This window comes from Anarrhichthys ocellatus, unplaced genomic scaffold (genome assembly GCF_004355925.1).
Source record: "Anarrhichthys ocellatus isolate YVR2014 unplaced genomic scaffold, GSC_Weel_1.0 scaffold10, whole genome shotgun sequence".
Lineage (NCBI taxonomy): Eukaryota > Metazoa > Chordata > Actinopteri > Perciformes > Anarhichadidae > Anarrhichthys > Anarrhichthys ocellatus.
The window spans coordinates 3,075,484-3,102,332 of NW_022280040.1; the positions used below are offsets into that span (position 1 = coordinate 3,075,484).

The 26,849-nt window shown below is 41.8% G+C and overlaps 2 protein-coding genes across 2 annotated transcripts in view; both read right to left on the reverse strand.

Annotated features, from left to right (window-relative positions):
* crispld1a (cysteine-rich secretory protein LCCL domain containing 1a) overlaps positions 1-5,088 on the reverse strand; it is a 14,795-nt gene extending 9,707 nt beyond the window's left edge. Inside the window, exons 1-2 of the mRNA XM_031850425.1 lie at positions 4,848-5,088; positions 3,938-4,304 (exon numbers count right to left, since the gene is read on the reverse strand). Coding sequence (XP_031706285.1) covers positions 3,938-4,195 — 258 coding nt within the window. The 5' untranslated portion in view covers positions 4,196-4,304; positions 4,848-5,088. The remainder of the gene's footprint in view (positions 1-3,937; positions 4,305-4,847) is intronic.
* Positions 5,089-13,675: 8,587 nt separating this feature from the next.
* pi15a (peptidase inhibitor 15a) lies at positions 13,676-19,191 on the reverse strand. Its single transcript, XM_031850343.1, has 6 exons — positions 19,091-19,191; positions 18,609-18,933; positions 17,588-17,706; positions 16,327-16,459; positions 16,124-16,239; positions 13,676-15,101 (listed from the first exon to the last, which is right to left on the reverse strand). The coding sequence occupies exons 2-6, from the start codon at positions 18,882-18,884 to the stop codon at positions 14,966-14,968; spliced, it is 780 nt and encodes a 259-aa protein (XP_031706203.1). The 5' UTR covers positions 18,885-18,933; positions 19,091-19,191; the 3' UTR covers positions 13,676-14,965.
* Positions 19,192-26,849: the final 7,658 nt, after the last annotated feature.

Below are 26,849 nucleotides of genomic sequence, written 5' to 3' on the forward strand. Positions count from 1 at the left end.
CCCCCCCCCCCCCACACACACACACACACACACACTCCACACTCCCTGACCACACTTCTGCGGGGGCCCGAAAAGAAAAACACCTCCACTGCTGAAGTCTTTCAGCACAGTGCACACAGCATTGTGTATTTAGCTTGACACTTCATTTGCAGGTTTTTTGGTTATTGTTTTTCCTCTTCCTTGGTCATCTGGTTGCATTCCAAAGGGTACAGAGGTGTACTTCCTGTGCAAGTCTGAGTTTCCTGCTCATAGTTGATGGTGCATGCAGAAAAATACTAAGAAAGCAGGGGAAAGATATGGGAATTGGAGGAGCTGACGTTGAGTAAAAAAATAAATAAATTCCATGAGAAACCTGGCAGAGATTGGAGGAGATGTGATAAGATGGTGTAAGAGAGAGAAAACAGAAAGGCAAAGGGGTGACTCGGGAAAATGATCTATATTGTCTTCTCAAACTACTACTTTAATTTCCCACAGCAATATAGAGTAAACAGTGTTTCATGCAGCACATTCCAGCCCACATCAACTCACTTCAGAGGTCCTGGGGCTGACCATTGTCTGAACCTTGTCAACCAGTGAATACCATTATCACCCATTATCATGTTATAACAGGAGCATAGTTTGACCAGAACAGCGTAGCCAATTATTGTAGAGTTGAATCAGGAAGCTGTCTCACTTACTGGGCACCAGAAGTGAGCCGGTAATGGTAAGGGTAGCCTGATATCTTGATTTGGTCTGCTATTGGGATTTATAATTTCTTGGAAATAATAATCGCTTCAGCATTCTTAACAATAAACAATATCAGCCTATTAGAGTATAGCTTTACACAAGCAGTCATTTTTTCCACAGTTCCCTTTCACTTTTCACTGACCAACAATGGTGGTTGGTGCTCATCATGTCAGCAACCCAAGAAAGTAGCTGAGTCACTCCTAAACCCAACAGACATTGCAGTCTGGACAGGATGCACGTTGAGGGTGTTGTCCTCTTGGGCATAGAGCTTCACAGATATTTGTGGGATCATTGGAATTTGCTCATTCGATCTCCATGTGTTTTGCATCTCTGCAAAATTTTACGACCAACGCTCCCTGAAGTATTCGTAGAAGGTGTTCTTTATAAGTGCGCATAAGTGCATAAGTGCGCAAGACCATCTGTCTACATTCTTGGCATTACATCAAGCAAGTTCAATGTGGACACTTGCCTCTTCTGTCCATGATATCCGTGGACAGGATACAGCCGGCGCAGGTGAGGCCAAGAGAGTTTCCAGCTTTCGGGTGGCATCTTTGCTATTTTGGGATATTGTTGTCCCTTTTGCTTCAGTGGAGCATGACCTTGGATGTGGAATTGAGCACACGTATACGAACTACAGTACGGTCTTTGAGAGGATCAAAAATGTTTTCTTACTATGATATTCAGCTGCTGCTCTTAACATCTAGAGAAAACCAGTGGATGTGTTTTTCCTGGGTGTAACCAGCTGACCTGACCCAGGGACAAACCCAAGACACACTGGAGAGATTCAATCTCCCAGCTGGCCTGTGTGAGCTCTGAGGTAGTCTGCAGGAGAAAGTTGCGGGGATAAAAGAAGTTTAGACAGCTCTCCTTCATTTTTTTTTGCCACTGGAGTCCGGTAATTAATTTTTATTTGGCAATCTTATTAATCTAAAGCACTTTCTCTTAACATTTAAGCTGTCTATTTCACTCGCTCGTCCACATTACCATAATTAAACATCTTGGGTTAATGCAAGGCTAATTTATTAGTCTAGACCTTAATTATTGTCTGATTGAACAGCCAAATTATTCAACAATAAATTAAAATGGCCGGCGCTTTCAGCAAAACTCTGACTCATCCCAAACAGAAAACTGTCAATACAGCTTTATCTTAAACCACAAACATCACTGCCACCTCAGACCAGAGCGCAGGGCTAAGTTAAACATCAATGCAGGTGGGGCCATTTCTCCCATGATGCCATCTGTTTGTCTTGCAGCGCTTCAAATGCTGACACTTCTCTGTTTATACCTGTGGGTCAACATTCGAGTGAGAGGCAGAACTGCTCTCCCCCCTTCTAAAGGTGCATTGAAGCTTTGTGGATCACTATGGAGTGTGAATGCTTATCCAGGGAATTTTTTGGGACTCCGTGTTGGATAATGACAGAATGGGAACGGAGCCACAGGGATAAGGGAGAGGGAGGCAGAGAAAGGGGGCAAGAAAAGGAAACAGATGAAGGGGGGGGGGGAAGATGGGGATTTGAATTGATGTTATCTCAGAGTTTCTGTGAAGATTGCCACAGAGGGTCTGCCCAGTTATGGTTTAATACAATGGCAGACAATAAGAGAGCTGATGGCGAAATTGTTATGAATGTGCGCTTGGGTATTTGTGTGAGTGTGTGTGTGTGCATCTGCATGCATGGGTGTGTAGGGAGAGCAGGGAAGCATGTCTATGAAGTCTTCCAGTACAGTGCAGCTGTGAGGTTTCTGAAAGGTGACAGCAGTTCAACACAGACTGGAGGAAAATCTGAGAAATAGGGAGCCCCTTTCAAAATAAAGCGCAGAAAATCATTGGCAATCCCTGTGACCTGAGCAGTGTTTCGCCTGACAGATTTTGACATCTATAGAACTGCAAATAAGATTTCCGCACGTATCTTTAAAAGTCATTGTCTCTTTTAACTTTGTGCCCCTTCCAAATGTCTCCATCTTTCTTTTACTCTGTCATTACTCCTATTCAACCATCTCATCTTTTTAAAATGATTTTGACTCTTTATATTTTCTATTCTGTCCTTCCCTCCATCCATCTCTCATTGCTTTGCTTTTCTATGAGCGACTCCTCTATCACGTTTACACCTCTATTTTTATGTACCTACGGTATTCCTTGCCAGCTCTCACTCTCTTTTATCTCACCTAACGTCCTCTTGTTGCATGCCTCTTCACCCCTGGGTGCCCCAGGAGCTAAAAGAAAAACTGCAAACTGTAACAGGAGACAGTAGAAAGGAGCTGTGCGCTGCTGGCTCAGCAGTTCTCCACTAGAGTGTGCCTCAACCAGAAGCCTGCCACGCAGAGTGCTGCTTTTAACACACGTACATGTACGCACACACACACACATACACGCACACACAGAAGGGGTCCTCAAGTCCAACCTCTCAATTATACAATTACACAGTCCAGCAATTGCCCCCAGCAGGAACTGTTTATTTGCTTTAACCGTCGAATAATACTGCCTTTTGTTCTGTAGCTCTTTAAGTGGAGATGAAAGGATTATAAAACCTCATTACTTTCTGCACACTGTATTGATTTTCAACCTCCTAAGTACTGTTGGTGGCAATGCACTGTGGCGGTCAAGCAGTGCCTACACATGTAGTGTATTTGGAAAAGTTCCAGATCTGTGGAGCGCTGACTTACAGAAGGTGTGGTGTGCCTGTGTGTGTGTGTGTATGGGTGTGTTTAGTGGGGGGTAGACAGCTGGTAAAACAAGCCCCGGTGCCGTGCTCTGATTCTAATTGCACTCTGAAAAGTGATCTGGCGCTGTACACACACGTGATGGCCAAAGGATAAAGTCAAACAAATCTCTCAGCATGAGTAAAAGAAAAACGCAGTAGTAATGTGATCATTGGCAAGTTGGTGGAATTCTTTTCTTCTGGCAAAACAACCAAAGTCACATGGGTACAGACGTGTATGTGTGTGTGTGGTGGGGGGGCGCTGTCCTCATCTTTGAAGGTGCTTAGAACCTGGCATGCTGCTTGTGTGTGTGAGCCAAGAGGGACAAGTGCCAGCCGGTCTGGTGACTGGGTCAGTTCACTAAGCTACATGGTCCACAAGTGTGCAAGACTCTTATGTAGTTCAGAATGGGCTCAAAGCGTTTTTAACACGCATAAACAGCATGAAGACATATGCACTACTTCATGGGATTCAATGTCCACAGACAAAACCTCCGCATCCTCCGTCCACCTACCATGTGCTCCATGTTGGAAGAAGGAGGGTAAACCTGGCCTCTGAGCTTGTTGTGAAGGTCCAGGATGAGCTGAGCGTCACCGTCGGTAATGGCCCTCTTCCCCCTCTGCTTGGCCTCCCACCAGTCCCCCTCCTCGTCCAGATACTTGTCCAGAATCTGCTCCCAGCTGGAGTTAGGAAGCATCACCATGGAAGTGGCCGTCTGGAGCAGCAGGAGCAGGGACACGTCCCTAAGCCAGCGCGGAGATACATGCCTCATCCTGGAGACTGTGAGGATGGTGATGGTTATCCTCTCAAACTTAGGCAGGGTGGATGGCGAGGTCCAGGGAGCGAGCCAGCACAGAAAGACACTCCGTCTACAGTGTGAGCTGGCAAAAGAAGTCGAGAGGAGAGAACAAAACAGGATTATTGGAAGGATTGGAACTGGTGTATCAAATGTGCTGAATAACTTGGGTCAATATTGAACTTGGTGAGGACACCGCATTGGCTTGCAGACACATGGTTTGGTGCAGCGCCACGGGTAACCTCATGGAGTTCACTGGGGGAAAGCTGGCAGACTGGGAATGACTGGTGAAGGTGTGAATTAAAGAAATGACTGGTGTTGAACTTCCCTGAGGACTTTTTTCCTTAATAAAAAGACAGCTTGGGAGCTGCTCAAAATAAATACGGCATTGAATCACATTTAGCAGTACAGCTGTATGTAGTTTATTGCACAGAATGCACAATGCAGCTAATGAATTCACAATACTCCATGCATACATATATTTCCCGTTTTTGGTATGCATGCTGCAACGCTGACAGAAGCTGATACAACGTGCCAATAGCTAATGGAAAACGCGAAGAGTAGGCTAATGTAGCTTGAAATGGAAATGGAGTGGTGTGATTTAAGGTAGACTTAGGAAATAATTTACCTTTAATGAATTGGAATGCAGCCCGCTTCTTGAGATCCTGACAGAGATCTGGCTGTGAGAAAACTTCAGCAGCAAAGAGGAAAAAAAAAAAGTCCGCCTTCAAAGTAAGTTGAGCAGAGCTCAGGTGGAGCGGTGATGACTGTCGCTGGCTGCCATATGACATAAATCAAAGATGTGATGTGGTCGCTTCACTCCGTTTGAAAAGAGGGAGAGAGAGAGAGAGAGCGAGGGTCTTTCCTCTTTCGGGATTCTTGCACCAAAGCTGCTAAAGCATCACTTATCCACATTTTATCCTTAACTTGGCTGCGCTTGGAGAGTGCCGCCCCTGACCACGCCCCTAAAAAAAAAAGGTTGGAAACGGCCCACTCGGTCCTGCCAAGACCTCCGTGCGCGTTCGTGGTCGTGCGTGCGTAAAGAAAGGCCTGTAAGAAGAAACTTCTTTTTTTTCACCAATGCTGGACAAGTTTGACTCACAAATGCCCACAAAGTCCCTATTACCCAGCAAGAACATGCAACCCCCCCTCCGCCTTACATGCAAAAATGTCTGGGGAGAGGTGTACCAACCAGGGAGAGATGCCAGGGAGAGAAAGAACTACAAAGAGACTCAAAACAACTACAAGTCGACACAACACCACAAAAAGATGCATTACGACACAAAACAAGAACAAAAAAGAGGCAAAACCACCACAAAGTCTGTGGTAGTAGATCTTAAATATGTCTGTAATATTCCAATCTTTTTTTTTTCTCAAGTATTATAATAAGTATATAACATTTGTAGTTTATATGATAATCGTTTTAATGATAGTGGTTCATCCTCAGAACAGTAACATGTACTTAAAGGTTGTTGACTGACGGTTGCCCTAACTGGCTTTGGTTCAAAAATACATTCATTTAAACCAGATCTTCCTCCACTGTGGGGCCTGCAAGCAAAAGTGGCCCCATTCTGACTGTTCACAGGTGACTTCTTAGGGGGATTAAAACACAAACCGACTCTCTGTTAATTCCAATCCCCAAACTCATCGTCACTGTTTCCGTTCCCGCTGCAACACCGTACAATATCCATAATGAAAACAGGCAGGTTTTGTCTTTTGTCATCTGGTCATTTTCAGCGGTGGCTGTTGCACATGTGGAAACAGTAGCAAATTACCAGGCCTCTGTGTGTTTGCTTACAGACTTAATTTCCACTGGGGGCGTCACAATCTTTGTATTTTACCTGACAAATATAATAAACCAAACGCTAGCCAAGCCGACCATGTGTACCTTTGCTCTGTATTTTTCAGTAAATCCCCTTGTTTCCATGACTCCCTTATGTTTTCATGCCTTATACCCATTAGGTGAGTCAGGGACTGAATGGTTAGCTCTGTCACTCAGTTATGGATATTTTTGAGTTTTGTGATCTCTGCCATATTTCACATTCAGCACGGTCCCGGAAAGCTGGGAAAACATGGTTTGGTAGATTGTGAGGAGAAAAGACAAGGCATTCCATTGCACTTAAAACTATACAATACAGTCTAGATTTTGAGAATCCTCCAGTCAGTGGTGGAAAAAGTACTCAACATTTAGGTAAAAGTACCAATACCACAATGTAAGAATACTCCACTGACAGTAAAAGTCCTGTATTCAAAATCACGTCGTAAAAGTAAAGATAAATATACTTAAAGTATCAAAACGTATATTATATTACTATATTATGCTTTATGTTTATCATTTATTACAGTATTTGGTTGTTGATACTGATGCAGTAATGCTATAGCTGTCGAGGTGAAGTTAGTTTTACTTACTTCAGTTAGTCCAGTGGTCCCCAACCTATGGGTCCCATCAGGTGACCCAGTGGGGGTCTCTTTTGTGGAATTGCTAACTTCTTATGTGTTGGTTTGTTTGTAAAGAGTCACAAGCCACAAAGGTTGGGAACCACTCATTTAATCTTTAACAATGCATTGTATTTCATAAGCTCATCATTGTGTTGTTTTTATGTAAAATCTAAAAAGTAACCACTAACTGTCAGTTAAATGTAGTAGAGGAAAAACTTCAATATCATCCTCTGAAATAGCACAAGTGCCTCAAAATATAGGTACAGTACTTGATAATTTACATTCTACTGCCCTTAGTTAAGATGCACCAGTGCATACTGAGCACCGTAGATGTACATAAAACACTGTCTTCCAGGGGGCCTCTGCTGTCTAACCTACTTCTGAATACGTACAGAATGTGATACAAGAGCTCTCACATTGAGGACCCACCGCATTCTGAACTTCCATAAACCTAGGGTTTACTGTCTGCTCCCTGGGTCAGTAGCAGGGGCCTCGGTCACAGGCCCAGCAGCGGCCCTCTCTCTGCGGTCAGACCTGGCAGCACCCCCCCCGCCCCTCCCTCCATCTTACCCTACAGCTGAAATAGCAACGCTGTAACTCCCATGAGGGAAGCACCGCCGAAAAAACTCATTCATCTGCTCTAGAATTAATGCTGCTCTACATTTAGATGTGTCTGTGACAGGGAGGAAGAATGTGTGTGCGTGTGTGTGTGTGTGTGTGTGTGTGTGTGTGTGTGTGTGTGTGTGTGTTTGACAGTAAGAGTGAGAGGAGAGGTGAGTGACATGGTGCATGTGTGTGTGTTGGTTTGCCATCATGACATAAATATATGAGTCAATACATAAAACATGCAATTATTTTAAAGACTCAAAATAAGTTTTATGGGCTTGGGATATGACATGACTTATATTACATTAAGGTTAAGACTGAAATACACAAAGACTGACTGTAAGAGCATGTCTCTGACCCTGACTATAAAATGAAATTGTGTGGATAAGGAAATATTTACCAACTGCTCAGGGATTTGGATGATTTACAGTGTGGTAATTTAGGTCAAGCCATCTGTAAGAGACAAGACATTCTCTGATTAATGTTTATTACAATGCCTGCCAGTAAATATACACTATTTGTGGCTGCGGTAGAGCAATATAAATGATTTCATGCTTGGGCTTCTCGTGTTAACAGCCTTTCTTGAGAGTTCTCCCTTTCATCCCTTCTATTTCTATTTCTTTGCTGTCAGTCTAAATATTTCACATTTTTCTTTTTTTTTTATACCTGACCTCTCTACCTGTCTACACACACTTTCCCCCCTCTCCCTCTCTCACTGTTACCCCCTCCCTTGCTCTTTCTATCTTACCCACACAGTCATGGTTGAGCCACAGGTCCAGATGCTCCATTTGGTACATCCTCTATTCAGGTTCTGCGAAAAAACCCCATGAACCCAGCAGAATGCATCAACAGAGCCAGACTCGGCATCCATACAACAGTAGCCTCACACTTCAAACACACTTGAAGAACACTTTTCGTTGGCCCACGTTATCTGGCACGCTGCTCCCTAATGGTTCTGGTTGAGCTGGATTGAGGTCACGGAGTTGGGAGTGAAGAGCATCAGGGTCATTTGGCAGACGTTCTACATGATTCATTGCTTTTGTGACATTATCAGCAGTGTTCAGCAGAAGGCTGCCTCAGATATCTACTTCAGGTCTGTTGGGCTTAGTTTGTCTGCCTCTACCCCCTTGTGGTGAAGAGATGCCAATGCATCTGTGAGGAAAATGTGCTGTAAGTTGCTCTGTGTTTGGTTCACATGTGTTACTGTAGAGTTAATACCACAACATTGAATGTTGCCTTTAAAATAAAAAAAATCCTGTTAATCTATTGTTGGCTTGGGTTCAAATGTCTTGTCTCCCTGTTGTGTTAATGTTCACGATGTTCAATATTGAAGGGGTTTTTGTACTTTTACTTAAGTAAAGGATACATTAACTTAAGTCAAAGTACAAATACCACGAGGTAAATATACGCCATTAAAAATGAAATTCTAAATTGTACTTTGGTAAAAGTAGTATCAAAAGTAAAAGTACTAATTTTGTGGGAAAATGACCCTGATTAATGTTAAATTATATCACTGGATTATTGTTACTAATTCATTAATGTGTACAATTTATAAAATGTGTTTTTACATTGTAGATGGTGAAGGAGCTTATTGTTATTATTTTATATACTGCTTGATTGTTCGATCTTGAACAATGCATCAACTGTAATGTTTATCTTGATATGAAGTTGATCTTTGTATGTAAAATCTGTCATGTTTAATTTTACCTGCACGTTCACACGTTCTCCTTCTATCAACTCAATATCCTCCTCATGAAACATCATTTACGTGCAAGTATTATTGTGTGTATACTTCTGTGTGTTTTCCACAGTGCTGTCTGTGACAAATTAAAGATAATCTAACCTACAGTATCATCATATGATGTGCAGCAGTCCTTGAATTACACTTGTGTTTATCCTCCTGAACAGAAGTTAATAGATTCAGACTACTGTAGCACACTGTTCACATAACCACTAGATGTCAGGTTCAGCTTGCTGTAACCTTCAGTACCAAACTCCCCCTGTTTTATGTCTTATTTTGCAGATGTTTGAATTAAGTAACTCTATCAGAAACTCCTATCGCCTTATTTCAGAGTGGTCTTTGCTTCTCTATGCTGAATGGATAGCTGCTGGTGGTGCTAACCAAGAAATTTCCCAATAATGCCAAATGCCGACTGTCTTCTGGAGAGCATGAAAAAACCATGCCCTCTCTTGGATTTGATATGTGGGCTGGTTTGACACATTTCAAAACACTTTTTCTTTCACTTTGTCATAAATATGAGTTAAGTTTGTTTTCATGAGTTAAGGTAACAGAAGAGACACACATTTGTGAATGTCTTGTCTTTGTACAGAATATCCCATTAGAAGGAATCATGTAATGCTACAATACACCATGAGTACAACGAGGTAAATGTTCTATAAGCCAGTCGAGCATCAAAGCCCCCTGTGAGCTTGTGGACTACAGGTATAAAAGAGAGAAGAGAGTGAAGGAGAAAAGCCTATCTGATTATGCAGCGCTGTGCTTCCGAGGACATTGATTTTGGCCTGCAGCTGCAGGATGTCGTTTGTCTGAAGTCCCTGCTAGGCCCCGCAAGGAGGCAAACGTGGCTCCATCCAAGACAAAGACGACAGCAGGATATGGAGGGCAAACACCGAACACGAGCGACCTTTGCCTCAGTTTATATTCTTGGACTTCAACAGAAGGGTCAAGTCCAGTCTGTCTCAGGGTTGGACATACTGTAGACTTATTCTTATATCCACTGTGGTGGAGATAAACAGTGCCAGGGTCGGACATTTTGGGTTAAAAGCATGTCATTACTTTGAATACAGACTATACAATTTTACTATGTTGCAGCAGCTTACGTCATTCGTCGTCGTAAAATGTAATATCTACACTGAAGTATGCCAGATATGCTTTATATGTATTTTACTAGAGCATGTGATGAACTTACTTTGCCACAGAAAAGTCACTAGACGAGAAAAGTGACCATAACATAAACTGAAAAGTCTTATTTCATTGTGGCTTATGGATGAAGCATCAGCACGTTACTAGCATAGGGAATACATGTAAATTCCACCATGAAAACGTGGGATAAATGAATATTCCCCCACATGTTATGGCGGCACTCTCCTAAATCAACACTATTATAGACCAAAATAGTCACATGAGACACCGCAAATGACTTGTGTATCTAAAAAACGTTATTTTTTACTCCTTGTTTGAAGTAAGGGAATCCAACTCAAAAGAAGCAGTGCAGAAAAACGAGCCCTGCAGTTAACTCTGCTGCCCCGAGAGATTTATGGTTACGAAAGTGTTTTAACATGAACACATTAACATTTGAGGAGATCCCAAAAGATACTTCAAGTAGCTGACATCAGTCTCTGGGAAACACATAATGTCAACTTACTCCTGCCTGACCTAAGCACATGTCAGAGTTATGAATATAAGTAGCAAGTTTGCCTTCCAGTTTAAAAGTTATTATCACAATTATCTGTGGATGTTTTCACTGCAATATGTAAAAAAGTGGCCAAGTGGCCATAATAATGACGATTATGATAACATAAAATGCTGATACATGTACATGCATGCATGTTTGATGCAACTGTCTTCTACTAAACATCCTGCCAATACATAAACATTATATTTTAAATGACATTACATACACATCCCATATGTTCTCTTTCATCCAAATAAAAAATAAATATGAAGGTAATTTGGTGAGTTTGAAAGTCTTGGCCTTGGAACGAGATAACACTATCTGCTGATGAAGAGCGTGTGATGTGTGTGGCCAAAAGCTCCAGAAAAAGCAAACAGGTGGACCATGAGTTGATCTTGTTTTGTAAAGGTAATTTCCTATTGTGTGTGCTATGCACAGCAGCCTTTGCAGCTCTTTTCTACATTGAGCATTAACTCCAGCTCCATTCAGATGTCCTCAAACTGTGGTCCCAGTGATAGATTCTGGGGAGGTTTGAGGACAGGCTACATTTCAGATGGTTGGGCTGCAATGGGAGCAAAATAAACATAGCTGTTGTGCTTCCAACAGAGAAAAAATGCAATGAATTAAAAAGAAGTCCCAATGTCCCCCTCGAGGTACAGAGAGGCCAAGTTGTCAACCATTCAGTGCTTTTAGTCAGGGAGGGCAGAGAGGTTGTAGAGTACAGAGAGGAGAGGAGAGGAGAGGAGATTGTTCTGCAGCTGCACAGCAAACATCAGCGAGCCTCTAACTATTAACAAGCTCCCTCTACAAAAGATTTATCCCCCTTTTTCAGCATTGTACTCACTCAAACTCGATCTCACACTTCTCACCATTATTAGAATTGGATGGCTGCTTGTACATTTTGTAAACTGACTCCCCCAACCTCACCCTCTGCCTGTTAATAATCTATCACCCTGCCGTAGTCCTTGCGAAGTCTCCATCTTCTTTCCAAATAAACGATTCACCACCTTCACACTTGAGGGAGGCAAAACTGTTTTAGCAATAACAGTTTATCCGACAGGTCAGTAATTCACGTGTGTTATTAGGAAAAGTGGTACACATTCGGATGAGCTGCAGATGCATCATCGTGGCCTCAGTGGGTGTTGGCACTGGCTGATAGCATAAACTAGTTGAATAGGATTTATTGCTGCAGCAACTGGAGACTGGAAATCTCTGTTTCTTCTTCCTGTCTTTCTGATTGCGTTCCTCTCTCCCTCTTCTTGGTCTTCAAGTCAGCTCAGTGCAGATTGAAATGAATTGCGGATGAACAGTGGAAGTTGTGGAAGTTAAACGAGCTGAAGTTTTTTTTATGAACCCTGAACGGGTTTGAAATGTCATTCTAGTGTTACATTGTAAAAGCAGTTGAAATGTCATTTGTAAAGAATGAAATTAAAGCAGATGGATTATCATTTGATGAGTAAGAGAGGAAAGCAGTTGACAAGGCAGTTGATGTGCAAGTGTTGAAGGCAGTTCAAGTGCGTGGGCTGAAAAGCTGTTGGAACAAGTTGTGTATGAACTGTGGAGGTTGTGTGAGTTGGAGTAGTGAGAGTATGTAGTTGAAATTAAGGGGAAATATGAGATCTGAAAGAAGTACAAGTGTCAGCTGAAGAAAAAAAAAACAAGTTTCAGTTGACATTGTGGTGATAGGGTACCATCACAGGCTACTTTCATCTCAACCCAAATCCATATCTTTAACCTTTGCTCTGCCTCTGCCACTGATGGATAAGCCAGCTAAATGTCAGCAGCAGCATCCTGCTCATGGTGTGCCTGAGCTCTGGCTCAGGCATTTGGCTCAGACAGAAGGATTTTTCCCATGCATACTAATATGTTCCTCAAAAACCTCTCTGGTGGTTGTTTCCAGGGACTGTGCTGGTTTGCGTAGATGACGCTTCTTAAAAAAAGTGCAGGAAATGGTTTAAAAAACGTCCCGCTTCACAAAGTTTGGCATGAAAATGTGAGGCATTGTATTCCAACCTGCCAAAGCGCATTGCAGTGCAGCAAATGTTTCAAAGACGTTTTCTGCTCGAACTAATGCAAGGTTTAATTTGATTGTTTGGAAACCTGTAAATCTCATGCATATAACTTTGATTCAGGCTGCGCCCAGAACCATATCCTGCAATCCCAGCTGGAGAAATAGAAACTTCAGCATCTGCCCAGCACATCAGAACAGTATGGTTCCCCTTTTTTGTTTATTCCTACCTCTTACCAACTTCTCCATCATCCTCTGCACACAAAATTTAAAGCTGTAGAGCAAGAACATATCTAATTCTGTCAGACAGTCTTTCAACTTGGCCACATTTGATTTAGTCTCTATGTATGATGGTGTCGCACATTCTCCCTCTCTCTGCTTCTAGCATTATACTCTGCTCCCTGTCTCTCCCTCTGAGGTCAGTGGTTTCATTGGACAAACTCAAGACAAGACGGTCCCCTGAAACCCTGTCAGTTGTCTGTTCATTTGTGTAGACATGGACCAACGGGGCCAAAGTCAACCTTTGCTTATTAGGATTCAGATGTAGTCCAACCATGTTTTCTCTTCTCCCTCGCAGCCTTTGATATGCAGGATGTGGGACTTTGCAATGGCACCGTTTTTTTCTGAAAATTAAAGCTGAGAATCAAAGAGCTGGATTGAAACTGTGGCCAGACATTAGGAAGAGCTAAGACAACACAGCCACAGACAAAGTGCAATGATGCTGATTTGGACAGAGGAAAGCCATTGGTTGAACAAAGTAAAAAAAAGCAGAGTGGGGGTTGCCTGGTACAACTCAAAGTGCATGGTGAAGGGAAAAGGTTTGATGAGGTCAAAACGTCAGCAACACTTGCATAAAGAACAACTTTATTGTTTAGAGCAGCTCTAAAGAATATAAAGGGACACAATCAAAATACACCATTTTATTAAAAATACAAGTCACAACAGGGAAAGCTCAGTTCATTGCATAAATAGCTTGTTGTTGATTTAAATACAGTCAGTGCGGTAAATGTTCCCATTTTGTAAAGCATCATCTCCCACTTCAGTTTGGATCATGTCCTTCTCAGAAACTGTCCCGATTGGAAAAGAGACTCTGACACATTTGCTAAAATTAAAAACGTTGAGGCATTCGCTTGTCGATATATAACGCTAGTGCTTGGTTCAAATGTACCAAGTTACAAAACATTATAGTCAATTTCCTTCAACATTATAAAAGCTGACATGCAAATGAACCACATTCAGTACTTTTTAATCATTCAGATATATTTACAATCCTTTTACAAACAATACAAAATTGTATCAATTAAATATTTTCCCATATAAAAATGAATAACTTACAGTATACTTTTTTTAGGATAGTCAAGGTATAATGATTATCTACATGTACAAAACAAAACAAATCCTGGTATTTCAGATTTTTTTTCAAAATTAAGTGCCTAACTCCAAAAAACCAAACTACATCAGTGATCATAACAAAATATAAACAATGGATTTGTCCTATAAATCAATATATTGGTATAAAATATACCAATACACCGCGTACAAATATGACTATAAAACAGATATGTGGGCTTGATTTATTGCGTGTGCTTCTTCAACATGAATATTATTGTATGAATAATAATACAAGTATAAATGAAACCTGTGAAACATTTGCTATGTAACAAAACCAATCTGCACGGATTTAAACTGCTCAGACTAACAGAGGCGTCATCTATGCTAGCATTAATAGTAAGTGCACTTTTCGGCAACAATGTGTTGCAGGACACAAATGGAAATTGCAATAGAGTTGAGTATGATGTCAAAGTTGACACTGACAGTGTAGGTTTTACCCTCTGAGGTCAGAAGCTTTGATCTTTATATCACAACATTCCTGTGAAGGCAGAGCACACGACATGGAGGTGTGATGCCCGTAGCACCAAAGTGAGCAGGTATGAGCAGCTATGATCGTGTTATGTCCTTAATTACCACATTGTCAATGGTAAACGAACAGTGAAATTTGCAGCACCACATATAGTATATTCTGTGTCTAAGGACCCATTCTATACATAAATTATTATTTCATCAATTAGAAAATAGCCATGTAACAAATTCATTTACAGTTTATGTACAAGTCATCAAAATCGTTCGCTGCCTTCAAATGTATGTTTGTGTCTTTAAATAAAGCCCATATATACAAAATAGTGTGATCCAAGACTTTTTGTGCAAATCTTTACGGGATTAAAATAATGTCTCTGTGGTACTGTAGGTTGTCAGCTTATGTCAAGAGGAAACCTGTGTTTATTTGAACCAGTGCAGGTAGTTTGTCTTGAGAGCGGGAAAGCACATGTTGTTGCTGCAGGAGCCCCCGTAGCTGGGGGGGCAGGCGGAGCAGGGTACTCCTACTTTGTAGGGAGCCTCTCCAATCCAGTTACCCCTGGAGGACAGAAACATTTACAGTGTCAATGGAGTTGGAGGTGACGAGAGAGCGTGTTTTAGAACACAAATTCTGCCTAAAAATGCCTAAAATGCAGGCGTAAAAGATGATGAATGAATGAATGTGGGTTGTCAAGATACTTAATCCCAAGAAGTTAAAGAATACTGTTTATTGATGTTCATTCTAGACATTGGAGACAGCAGTGCAGTCCCATCCTAATGTCCATTTAGTAGCGGTGCTGAGGTTCTAACTCATATCACATGATCTTCATCTGAAGCCCTTACAGTGCTCAGAAAAAAAGTAAATCCAAACATCTGGAATCCAATGACAAGCTATCTGCTGATGAAGATCATTTGATGTGATCGAAAGCTCCAAAACAGATACCAAATGACCCTTGAGATGAAATTTAAATAATATTACAATGAGATTGTTTTGTCCAGAGCAGAATATCACTTATTTAGCAATCTGTACTTTGTCAGCAAATGAGAAATCAATGTTCAGTATGTGTGTCAGGACATCTTATAATATATAAATGGAAACCAGCCACATTTTTAGTGTCAGTGCCAGCTGGTTTCATAGCTGCATCAAGTTATTCACATACAGTGACTTTTGCAGAGCAGACAGCCTCATCCAAATTCACAGACTTGTGGCTTTTTTTTTCATTTGGCAAACTAAAATAGGTCATCAATGTCCCGAGCCTGTTACTCTCGCATATGTCTCAAACAAGTGGGATTAAAGAACCTAGGTCACAAGTCAGTCACAAGTCCAAACAGGCTTTGATTCTTCTGTTTCGTGGCTCTTCTGAGCTTTGGTAATGCGGTACCAGTTCACAGGCTTGTATCGAGGTTATCTGAATCTCCCAGCAACATGGGTGGCATTTCACAACTCGGCACAGAACAGAGCCGCCTGTGTCGGGGTTAAGCTTGCCGTCACCACATCGTCATAAGGTTAGCAGGTTCATTAGAAACAACGGGCTTCCTTACAGCATGTAATTAACACCATACAAGATCGGCCGTACTTACTTGGGTGAGTAGTTGCAAACCAAATACGTTGCCCGTTTCCACACTGAACCCCATACATTCATGTTATGGCACGTGTGAACAGCGCAGCCAACTTTGTTGGATGTTGCCCACACCATCTGCCAAAAAAAAAAAGACAGCCAGTTAATGCCATAGTTACATCAGCTCAACAGTGTTACATGTAATGCCGATTGTTGTCTTTGTACCTGTGTGTAATGGGTACACATGGGCCCGTAGCATTTGAGAGGGCATCGAGGGTTGCAGTCACGGGGGTATGGAAAAGTATAATCTTTGACCTCATCGTACCACGGCTTCACCAGCTGGAGAATGGATCGATAGCTGTGAACAGAAGACAGACATGTTCAGAAAACTACACTGCACAACTTGTCACAACTGGTGATAAGGAACTAATATACAGGCTGAGATTCAAACCTTGATTACGTCTGATTTGTCATTTGTCAATATATTTTAAGAAAAATGAGATCTTGAATTAAGAAGCTTTTGGGTTCTAATCTCAATCCTGATTCTGTGGGTGAAGCGTTTGAGGTTTTCAATACCCTTCAAGGTGTTTCTGTTTCCTCAAACAGTCATTGAAATCTAGTAACTTGCCACGAACTTTGTTTTAATATATCTTGTGAATTCGATTGGATTTTTTTTCTTTCAAATTTCAGAGTCATTACGGTGTTTCAGGATATACATTGTCGCATTGTGTACTGAGACTCACCATGAACGGTCGTTGTTATGGTTTTTAGAACATCTGCTACATTTTTCACGCTACTCTGACCACAATAACAATGAAAGATTGACAAACTGGCCACATTTCAGCACATCAACGTGGGCATTTTGAAGATGCCCCAGAGCTTCAGGGTTTGCAGCCAAACAGCAATGAATTCAAGGTTTATTTGTAAGATATTCAAACACGCTCTGCACTGGAAAATGCTGACAGTGCAGTGCATTCAGTGAATTCCAATTCACAGAAAAGTTAGTCAAACTATATAAACTAATTAAATAATTGTTTCTACATTTATGTAAGTCAACAAAATGGTATTACTACTTAGATCCTGTAGATTTGTTAGGAAATAACCTCACTGTAGAACTCTCAGCGAGTCACAAGGAATAGTCAGAATAAGCTGTATTCCCTTGAGTCTCATGTTGTTCCTCAATAAAATCGAAAAAGGAACATATGAAGGTGCCCTGTGTTTCCAAATGGAAAGTCAAGACCCACTAAAGGGATGCGCCTTTGTCCTCAGGGGTCATGGCTGAAAGCACAACTTGTGTTTATTTGAATGGTCACAGGAGCATTCCTCAAGCAGTCACCGGGTCACAGTGCAAAAACCTTTAGGAGAAAGAAGAAGGGGGCGGCAAGGCAACGACCATGACTGCTGAGAGAGAGAGAGAGAGAGTCATCCCTCAGAGGAGCAGCAGATGTCGGGGAGGGGGGGCTGGGGGGAGTCAAAGGTCACTCACCGTCCTGTCCTGACGGAGAGGTTTTGACCCAGGAACCTGAGGAGGTGAGGTGGCCCGTGCTCCCACATGCAGGCATGAGCCCAGTCCTCGGCCGTCTTAGCAAGGGTGTCGTCCCACACCTACACACACAGGGAACATGGAAACCCATCACATAACTGAAAATATCACCACTAGATTCTCATTCAGCAGTGAGATGTGACATAAGAGTCAGCACTTGAGTTCATAGCTCTGTTACAGGCATTGCCATGGCAAGACACAAAAGTCATCCATCAAATCAGAGTTAGTTGCCTAGTGTCCGATGTCGCTCTTTCACCGAATAGACAGGGAGTTGGACAGCATCGCTTTAAGAATACCAGATACCCAAACTTGTCAACAGTCACACTCATGTATGGTTTCGTGGGGAATGGACTGCGACTGGAGAAATGAGGAGACTGCCTCCGATTACTTCATTCTACAGTCATTTTGTCATCTTATTGCCAGTTCAGCTATAGAGGATGGAGACGCTGCCAATTTTATCAATGGAAATATGTCAGCTCATTCGTCTGAAACAGTTGCTGGAACAACCATTCAAAAGGAAAACTAGCATTATACTGCTTCACACCTCCACATTTTATTTTGGGGCTGAAATATGGTGAAATTAAAACTCTGATTTAGACGTTTCCATCAAGGGGCCACGACAGCTCTCTCCATGTTACTCGCCAGCAGGCTACTGGTATTATACATGACCCCTCTTCCTTCGGAAGTGACTACTTTGGTGGTCTCCTGTATTGCAATCTGCTTAACAGCTCAAGGTGGCAAGAAACTTCAAGAAATGTGTCACTTTACTTCTGTGCAAAACTGCAGCTATAAAAATCAGATTCTCCATCATTAAAGATTATACTTAATGCATGCACTTTGGTCACTTCCAGACCAGTGAACATAATAATGAAACATTAGAGGAGGTATATGCTACATGGATCCAAGAATTGCATTGACTGGAAAATTAAAAAATAATTCAGTTTGAAGGAAAGCTTTCACTCACCATGTATTCCATATTGGACGCTGGGGGAAACACCTTCCCTCTTACTTTGTTATGGTAGTCAAGAATAGCGAGCATGTCGTTCTGACTAATATAACGCTTCCTCCTGCTTTTAGAAATAGTCGTGATATCGGACCCATAGCTGTGCGCTGCGCCAAGATTGGTGAAATTGGCGGCAGGCAAGAACGTGGAGACAGCAGGAATAGTCGTTGCCAATGCACTTGCTCCGCAAGATAAGCACAGCAGTATTAAGTCTACTGCAAATAACTCAGGTTTCATGTTCGGTTTTAGGAAACTGCGGGCGCAATATCCCGGGTCTAGGAGTGATCTGAAAAGAAAACACGAGGACAAACTTTAAGCGTTGTTGTGGTGCGCACAAATAAGATGCATTGCAATTACAAAAAAAAAAAAAGACATGCTTTAGACGTACTACTTTATAATACAGAAATACCAGTGACATTCATTCACACAGTCTTTGGTCCTACCTTTTCTTGCGCAGCGGTACCCTGTTGCCTGCGTTGCCAAGGCTGTGACACCTCGAAAGCCTCAGTAACGGATTGGAGAGAGGGAGGGAAAGTCTGGAGCTTTTGCGCTTTGCAAACTGTGTGAGTGCTTCAGGAGAAGTCCGTCTATGGGGGTTTATATAGGCAGGCTATGGCAGTGGACGTCGCAGGAAGTGCGTCTGTCTCGGAGGTAGACGCACAGCCCCTCCAGGTCACCTGAAACACATTATATGTTTGGTCTACCCTAACCCATTCGTGGCAAATCTCAATGTTATCATGACATCTGCTTTAGGTTTGTGAAGCTTGCTGGATGTTGAAGGACAACTCTTTATTTCATAAAGTACATCAAGGTATTTAGAGCATATGACTTTATCTGGGTTTCTCCAAATCTCATAATATTGTTGGAAGTGACATGATTGAAGTTTTTGACAATCTTTGTCACATCACAGCTACATTTGCTGCTGATAAAATTTGAACATCCCACAAGCTCCACTGGTCACTGGTCACCGGTCAGGACAGCCACATAAACTCATGGTGGGGGGGGGGGAAGCCAGCAGTTTTATTACTCAAATCAGAGCTGGGTCCATGTGTCATATCAGTCCTCTTTGTCATATTCATTGACAGATGCAGAGCCAAAAAGGGGGGGGGGGGGGGGCGCTGCAGGTCTTTTCATTGGCAGCTGGTGAACAAATTAAAGAAACGTGACGCAGGAACAATTTCCCCTCCCTTTTTTCTTCTCTCTCTCAAGCTCTCTCTCTCTCTCTCTCGCTCCTTCTCTCTTGTTGCCGACAACTGGCGCTTTCCCAGAAAGAGTCGTCTTGGAAGTGATGGACTTTTCAGGTGCTGGAACTGGTGGAAGGGCTATATCACTCAAGATTTTCTCCTCTGTTTCACTCCATCTATACAGTTCAGCTCCTTCTCTCCACTGCTGCTTTCCCTCGACAGACTGGAGGTTTCACTGGGATGGAAAGTGGTCAGATAAATCATGACAGATTAGTTGAATACTTCTACTTTCTAGACCTGCTCCAGGGCTCTGCTTAATGCCCAGGACACTTTGTCAGGAAAAACTTTAAAAATGTAAAGGTATTGGATTGAAGATCTCAACTAGTCCATCAGCTCTGGTGACTTTGCATACTTGTAGTGAAAGATACGATTTGTACAGAGCAACTGTTTAGCATACTTTGTTTTTTAAACTGCGCTTTGTTATATTTTAAAGTTGTTATCAAACTATACCCAACCTCCAATATATTGATTTAATCCCTGGAATATCTTTTGACATATGACTTGGTTTTTTTTTTTTTTCTTTTTTTCTGTTATGCACCATCTGCTCAGTATTTTGACTCATCCTCTCATCTGGTATCAATAGTCAGGCCACTCTCCAGCCAGCACGGCCCGCCAGCCAAAGATTCGGATCAGCACAGCACTGAGATCCTATCCCCGGGTTTATAGCGATATTGTTGTCAGGGTTATCAGATTAGCTTAACATACACCTGTTTCACAGCATGTCACACTATCATGTTTATTTGGCCAAAGGCCTCTGATCAAAAACTTAACAATTGAGTCAAACATTCTGATTCATTGTGGAAAACCAGGATTTTATAGAATACTGTTCTTTCGCTGTATCTTTCTTGCTCCCTCTCTCTCTCTCTCTCTCTCACCCACACACAAACACACAAACACGCACAGTTTCCTCACGCGCAGTCTCCTCAAGGCCCCAGATGATATCCCCTCAGTCTCAGAGTGCTGCTACTTGTTTGCGCAGTGAACCCAGTGACTTCGAATAAGGTCGAAGCTTTATTATCATATTATCAGCGTAATTAGGGCATTATTTGGGGCACGTGCTACGAAGGGGCCTTGGGTCTGTTTTGGAAAGGCATTCTTTTTCAGACGAAGCATTTATTTACCTACAATATATTGTTCCAAGTTTCCCCCATGCTTTCCCCCTCTCCGGAGGCCTCTCGAAGCCCAGTGTTGATGCCAGGACAGGAGAGAGAATGAGGTGCAGTGGTGAGCAAGAGGGAAAGCAAGAAAGAGGAGAATAGACAGATTCAACAAGGGTTGCATTGGTTATGATTCTAGTTTCATCCAATGAAGGCAGAAGAATTCAAAACTAAAAGATTTTGAGTAAATAGAATTTGCATGGTTTTGAAGAGTATGCATGTGAAAAATAAATCCAAGATCAAAACAACCAATTGTCTGTTTTTCATGCAAGTTAAAGCAAATAAGTCTTCTTGGACAGTTCTCGGCCCATGTCTGGAGCATAGCGACCTGACCTGAACAATTCAATAAATAACTAAATCTCTAAAGGATGGCTCCTCGCTCTGTCCAGTATTCAAGCAATCAAAGCACACGCTGTAAACTGCAGCTCAGCTGTGCGCTCCACCCAAGGCTATTGTTACTGCGCTGGCAGCATCCACGGTGCATGGGAAAGTCACTAACAGATCAGTAGCATGTGAGTGGACGAATGAAAAAAAGAGCTCTCATGTGATTTTAAGGAGACTAAAACTTTTAGGAGTTTGAAAGATGAGACAGTAGAGTGTATCAAGTTGTTCACAGGGTGGTCGTGGTAGTTTGGATTTGGATGTGCATTTATTCTGTTACTTTTTCAATTTGAGGAGTAGCTCGACATTTTGGGAAATACCCTTATTTGCATCCTCGCTGAGAGTTAGTGGCATCAATCTTCTCAACGATTCTCGGCAAGGAAGCAAATCGCACTTCCCAAACTATTGGACGGTTCTTTTAACCAGCCATGCCAAGTATAAATCTGATAAAAGAGAATACTTATTGATATGAAAGTAAGTCTTTTTGTATTTTGTAATATTAAACGGTGATTGTATTGGGGCAGCTTGGACGTTGTTATATCATGAGTTGGTTTTTGTTGGCCAGGGGGCAAAAAGAAAAAGTGACATTTCAAGAGTGATTTACATTGGTAAGAAGCCCAGTCTCTAACTTCAAGCTGTCCAGGCTGCTTTCTTCCACACAGAGCTGTTAAACATTGTATCAGTGCAATATACAGTTACATAGCAAATACTGTATGTTTCACACAGTCTGCTAACTTACAATGGGTCGAAGGCTTGTTGACACTGAAAAAAACCTGCGGGTGAGAAAGTTTCAACCCTGTGTTCCCGTCAGAAGTTCAGGAGTGGATTATTACTCCTCCTTTATCCAAAGAGTAACAAGCACAGTAATTAAGTCAATAAATATCTGAGTCTTCTGATCAAAGAGTGCCCTTGCTGAGCTTCAATTTGATTCAAAATTAAATTCCGGTTGTGTTTAGACTGAATATTACACCAAGGTGCTAATATAACATCACCGATAAAATACTTTTTTTTCATAGAATCCAACTTACAAGAGACTGCCTGCAATGCCAGCTGGTACTGTAAGGCTTATTGCTGAAAGATTACCCAATATAACCCAAAGCCACATTGTCTTGTGTGACCTCCGCAAACATGACCGTAGAAAATCTGCCCCAGACGGGATGTTTTCTCCCTGTTGTCTAGATACAAGTCTGACTGTCGTTTGGCTGCTCAGGGGAATCTAAGGTGACTTTGCCCTCAACCTCGGTCACAGGGAAAAAAAACTGACTATAAAGTCCATTTAAAGCAAGCGTGAAAAGCAAACAACACTTTGAGGCTCAGATTCAGCAGATTTTAAAAACTGTTTTTATTTTCAGATGAAATGGCTAAAAGAAAAAGACAAAAGATAAGAGACAATGGAGTAAACTAGCAATTGGCCGCACCATAAGCTTCATGCAAGGGCTTGTAAAGTGCTTTAAACAATCTTAACAAACATAATGTCGGCAGAACATACACAATTAAAAACCCTTTTCCCCGAAACACTGTTTAGAGTGTGGGAAAAAAAACCTAAGGGATTACTAGAGGGGTGGCTTGTAGATCTACAGCTTGTAGATCTATTTTTGACATGTTACATTCCTTTGCCCCCAGATATTCTCACCCATCTATAAGACATTTACAACCATCTTTGATGCTCAGGCCTTGTAAGACTGCACAGAGACAGGGCGGTGGTCACACACAGACATTTCTCAAGAGGTTCAGATGTCAGCTGAGAGAGAGACAGGCAAACATGAAAAATCCAGCAGGACCTAAAGTTGGCTGAGGCGTTTTATGATGTATCTTCATGGCAGCAGGTAACCAAAAATATCACCTGGGACTCAGGAGTGAGCTGCCAAAACCAAAACAACCTATACATAGTTTTCTGGAAAACTGTGACATACCTTTACTTTTGTGCCAGGAGATTATGTGTCATTATTGATGTTCCACATTTTATGTGATTTACAAGCCACTTTATGGATTGACATTTGACATTTTGGGAAATGCACCTATTTACTTTCTTGCAGAGAGTTAGATGATCGATGCCACTTATCTGTAGACTAAATGAAGATATAGCCAGGAGACGGTTAGCTTATCCGTACAAAGACCGAAGCACAAGAACGACATGCGTTGGTTTAACAGGGGATAGTGTGAAGGATTTGGCTTTATTTTGCAGTGAGGTTGCAGATTGCAACCAACTGAAGCTTCTCTCATGAGCCAAGCATGTAGGAGAACATTGTTGGCTGATGAAAAAACGCAAAAAGAAACGAATGGCCCAATCAAGAGCGAGTGGTTTGTCCATTCTGGGATACTGTAGAAACATGGTGAAGAGAACCCGCTCCATATGTAGAAATAGACGCCTCATTGTAAGGTGACAAAAACACAACAATCCTTATTTTGAGGTGATTATACAGTAAAGACAACATACTTTTTAATATTATATTCAATTTCTGCCAATATATCCCCCTAGATGCTACACAAACTTAGCTAGCTAGCTGTTTCCCCATGCTCACTAACTTTCTGCTAAGCTAAACTTGTAGTCTCTAAGAGTCCTGACTCTATCGTTATATTTAGCAAACACATTCAGTATGAGAGTGATGTCTAACTCTTTGCAAGAAAATGAGTAAGAGCTTTTCCCAAATTACAAAAGTATTATTTTAAAGTTGTCCTGCAGTCTGCTCAAGCAAATTGCAGGGACACATTTAGCACTCTAATGAATGCAGATCGGTTGCTGATTATTCTGATAAAGGTGGATTTCTTGAAGCCTTGGCCAGTTGGGAGCACAAGAGAGGGTCAGATGCATGCTGACCCTCGGCTGGCTGGATCAGGTTGTGGCTGGGTAGGCCTGGAGGCAGTCTAGACAGCAGATGAGCAATGAGCTGGGCTCTGGCAGACAGGCCCTGTGGCTGGGACTCTCTTGGGCATGGCAGGGCCTCTAGGACTCTTGTCCCTGGCAGAAATGATAAATGCACTGGTCTATTCTGAGGCGAGACACCCTAGCCTTTGTAACTCTAATGCATGCTTATAATTGATGACATTTTATAGGATAAAACTGAAAACAGATCATAAACCAGCTAATGCGTCAGTTCACTTTAATACATATACCTATCTTCTGATCCCTGTACCGAAATCATTAGCTGCTAAAGTCTGTTTTTCCTATAATCAAAATTCAACGAAAGCTTACACTACTCCTCCTGAAGAAGTGGCCATTATCACAAAGTGAAAGAAAAGGTTCAGTCCCGATCCCTACGTGGGTGGTTTAAGACTTGATCTTTGCTCACTTGGCACCTGGTAAGAGCTTTTGTGTGGCTGGAAATCACAGGCGAGGACTGCAGCTTGCAGAATTTGCGTCCAGAGTGCAGCGGTGACACCTGGTGAACTGTACCATTCATCGTTAAAGAATATGCAAATTGTTATGTTGGATTATTTTTGATGTCAGCTTTTCTTCCTTGATCCTATTAGAGCCGTTCAAGCAGCTACCTGCCAGACGACCATGCAACAAAGTACAATGACACAAGTGATACCATTGTTACACTCATGGTTGCTCCTTTCATGGTCTAAGTAGACACTATTGTTACAGAAACCTTCATCTAACGTTGGTTAGTTTTCTGCGCTATGGATTTGGTACAGTAGATTCAACAAGATGTTTGACTTAAGTCTGATGTAAGTTGATTGGACGTGCCAAACCTAACTGAGACATTGTCCAGCTCCAACGTGTTTCAGAGTGATGGAAATAAATGTGTTCCTTCCTATATACAGTTTGGTGTGATGCTGTGTGCTAATCGAATCTCTTTTAGCTCAGAAGCAGATGAGGCCTCAATTCACCTGAAACAGACTCAAAACAAAATGTGTTATTCTGAATTTTTAAATCTTTCTTTGTTTCCATCATTCTTCCACAGTTGTTGTTTTCTCTCTTGAGTTTGGCCTTGAGGATGATAGGAATCTGTGAATCAAGCCTCGAAGTTCAAGGAGAGTTCAGAAAGCTATGTACTGACATAGCAATGATGCTGGAATTAAAACAGATTGATGTTCGATTTTACTCTAATGAAATCATAAAAGAACATGATGTTCAGAATCAGACAGGCTTCTTACGGATATCTCAAATGAGTTTGGGTCAGTGACGTCGAAGGAATAATCATCAATCTGTCACTAGCAGGCTCTTGCCCAGGCGGTCGTTATGATGACATCAGTGCTTTTGTTGGATCTGGTTTATCAGAGAAGCTCGAGCTTTCTTGTGCTCTGTGTTCCAGGGAATTGTTGGATTTTAAGTTAAGATGAAGCAAAGACCCTCTTTTTGTGAGTCCCCCCTTTGGCCTCTTGTCTTCATCATCCTTGCAGTTGGCCTTGTGCAGTTTCTAGGTTGTCCCAACTGCAGTTGATGGAACTGGTCAAAGTTTCTCATACTTTCATGGAATATTTCCCAAACATTGAGCCAGAACCCAATTGTTGTTTGGGGTGAAGGTTGTCATGGTTGTCAAAGAATTTTGTGTTTATTTGATTGGTCAAAATTAGTATTGAAAATAACCATTTAGGGGTTTAGTGGTGGCTTAAGACTGGATACTGGATCTTCCTCTCTCTCAGACTCTTTTGGTCCAAACAAGGTGACCTCAGATGTTTTGCACCCCTTGTGAGGCTTCAACCCGCTGCGGCAGGTGGCATCTCTCATAAGAATTTACGGCTTGCGTCTTCTGGTTCAATGCAAACAAACCAAGTTTTATGGAGCAAATACTGAGAGGTCATGGTCCCTGCAATTTGATTGCACCATGACAGAGAAACCTGGCTTCATATATCCTGGGGCACCTGTGAGATGTTTTCAGAAATGCGCAACTACTGTTGTCCAGGCATTTTAATTCCGTGCGTAATGAAAAAAATCATGTGTACGACATATTTGCCCCTCGTATACTGGATGTTGTAAAGACGTACTGTAAAGTAGAAGCCAAAATCAATGATTGCTGTGGAGTCCTTGGAGGTCCAAACATTGGCGGTTCTTTCTAAAGACAATTAAATTTTCAAAAGGCTGAATCTTTTCCGAAAACAGCTCTGTGCTGTAGGTTTAAGAAACATTGAAAATGGTGCATTTTTAAGGCACTTTTTCTGCTCTCGGTTAATACACATTTGGTGCACTTGGAAGATGTGAGAGACTGAGCTGGCAGGCATGAGGAGTCACAGGTGGATTGAAAAAGAAGAAGCTTTTATTCACTCAAAAATTAAGCAAACAATTGACAAAATATGTAATATAGTTCTTGGCCCATAAAAGAGGACAGGTAAACAGAACTTAACAGCTAACTTAACGTAAACAGCTTTCGGGTGCATTACCGCCACCCACTGAACTGGAGTGTGAACTAACAAACTGAACACAAAGGGAAACATACATAATGGCTGATCACACCGTTTTCGAGAAAAGAAAAACA

Bases quoted from the DNA above. Each gene is read 5' to 3' on its own strand.
- pi15a (XM_031850343.1), bottom strand. From the start codon at position 18,884: ATGAAACCTGAGTTATTTGCAGTAGACTTAATACTGCTGTGCTTATCT. The intron at 16,460-17,587 runs GTGAGTGACCTT...TTCTGTTCACAG, and splicing joins CTCTCCGTCAGGACAGGACG to CTATCGATCCATTCTCCAGC. The intron at 16,240-16,326 runs GTACAAAGACAA...TTTTTTTGGCAG, and splicing joins TGTGTACCCATTACACACAG to ATGGTGTGGGCAACATCCAA.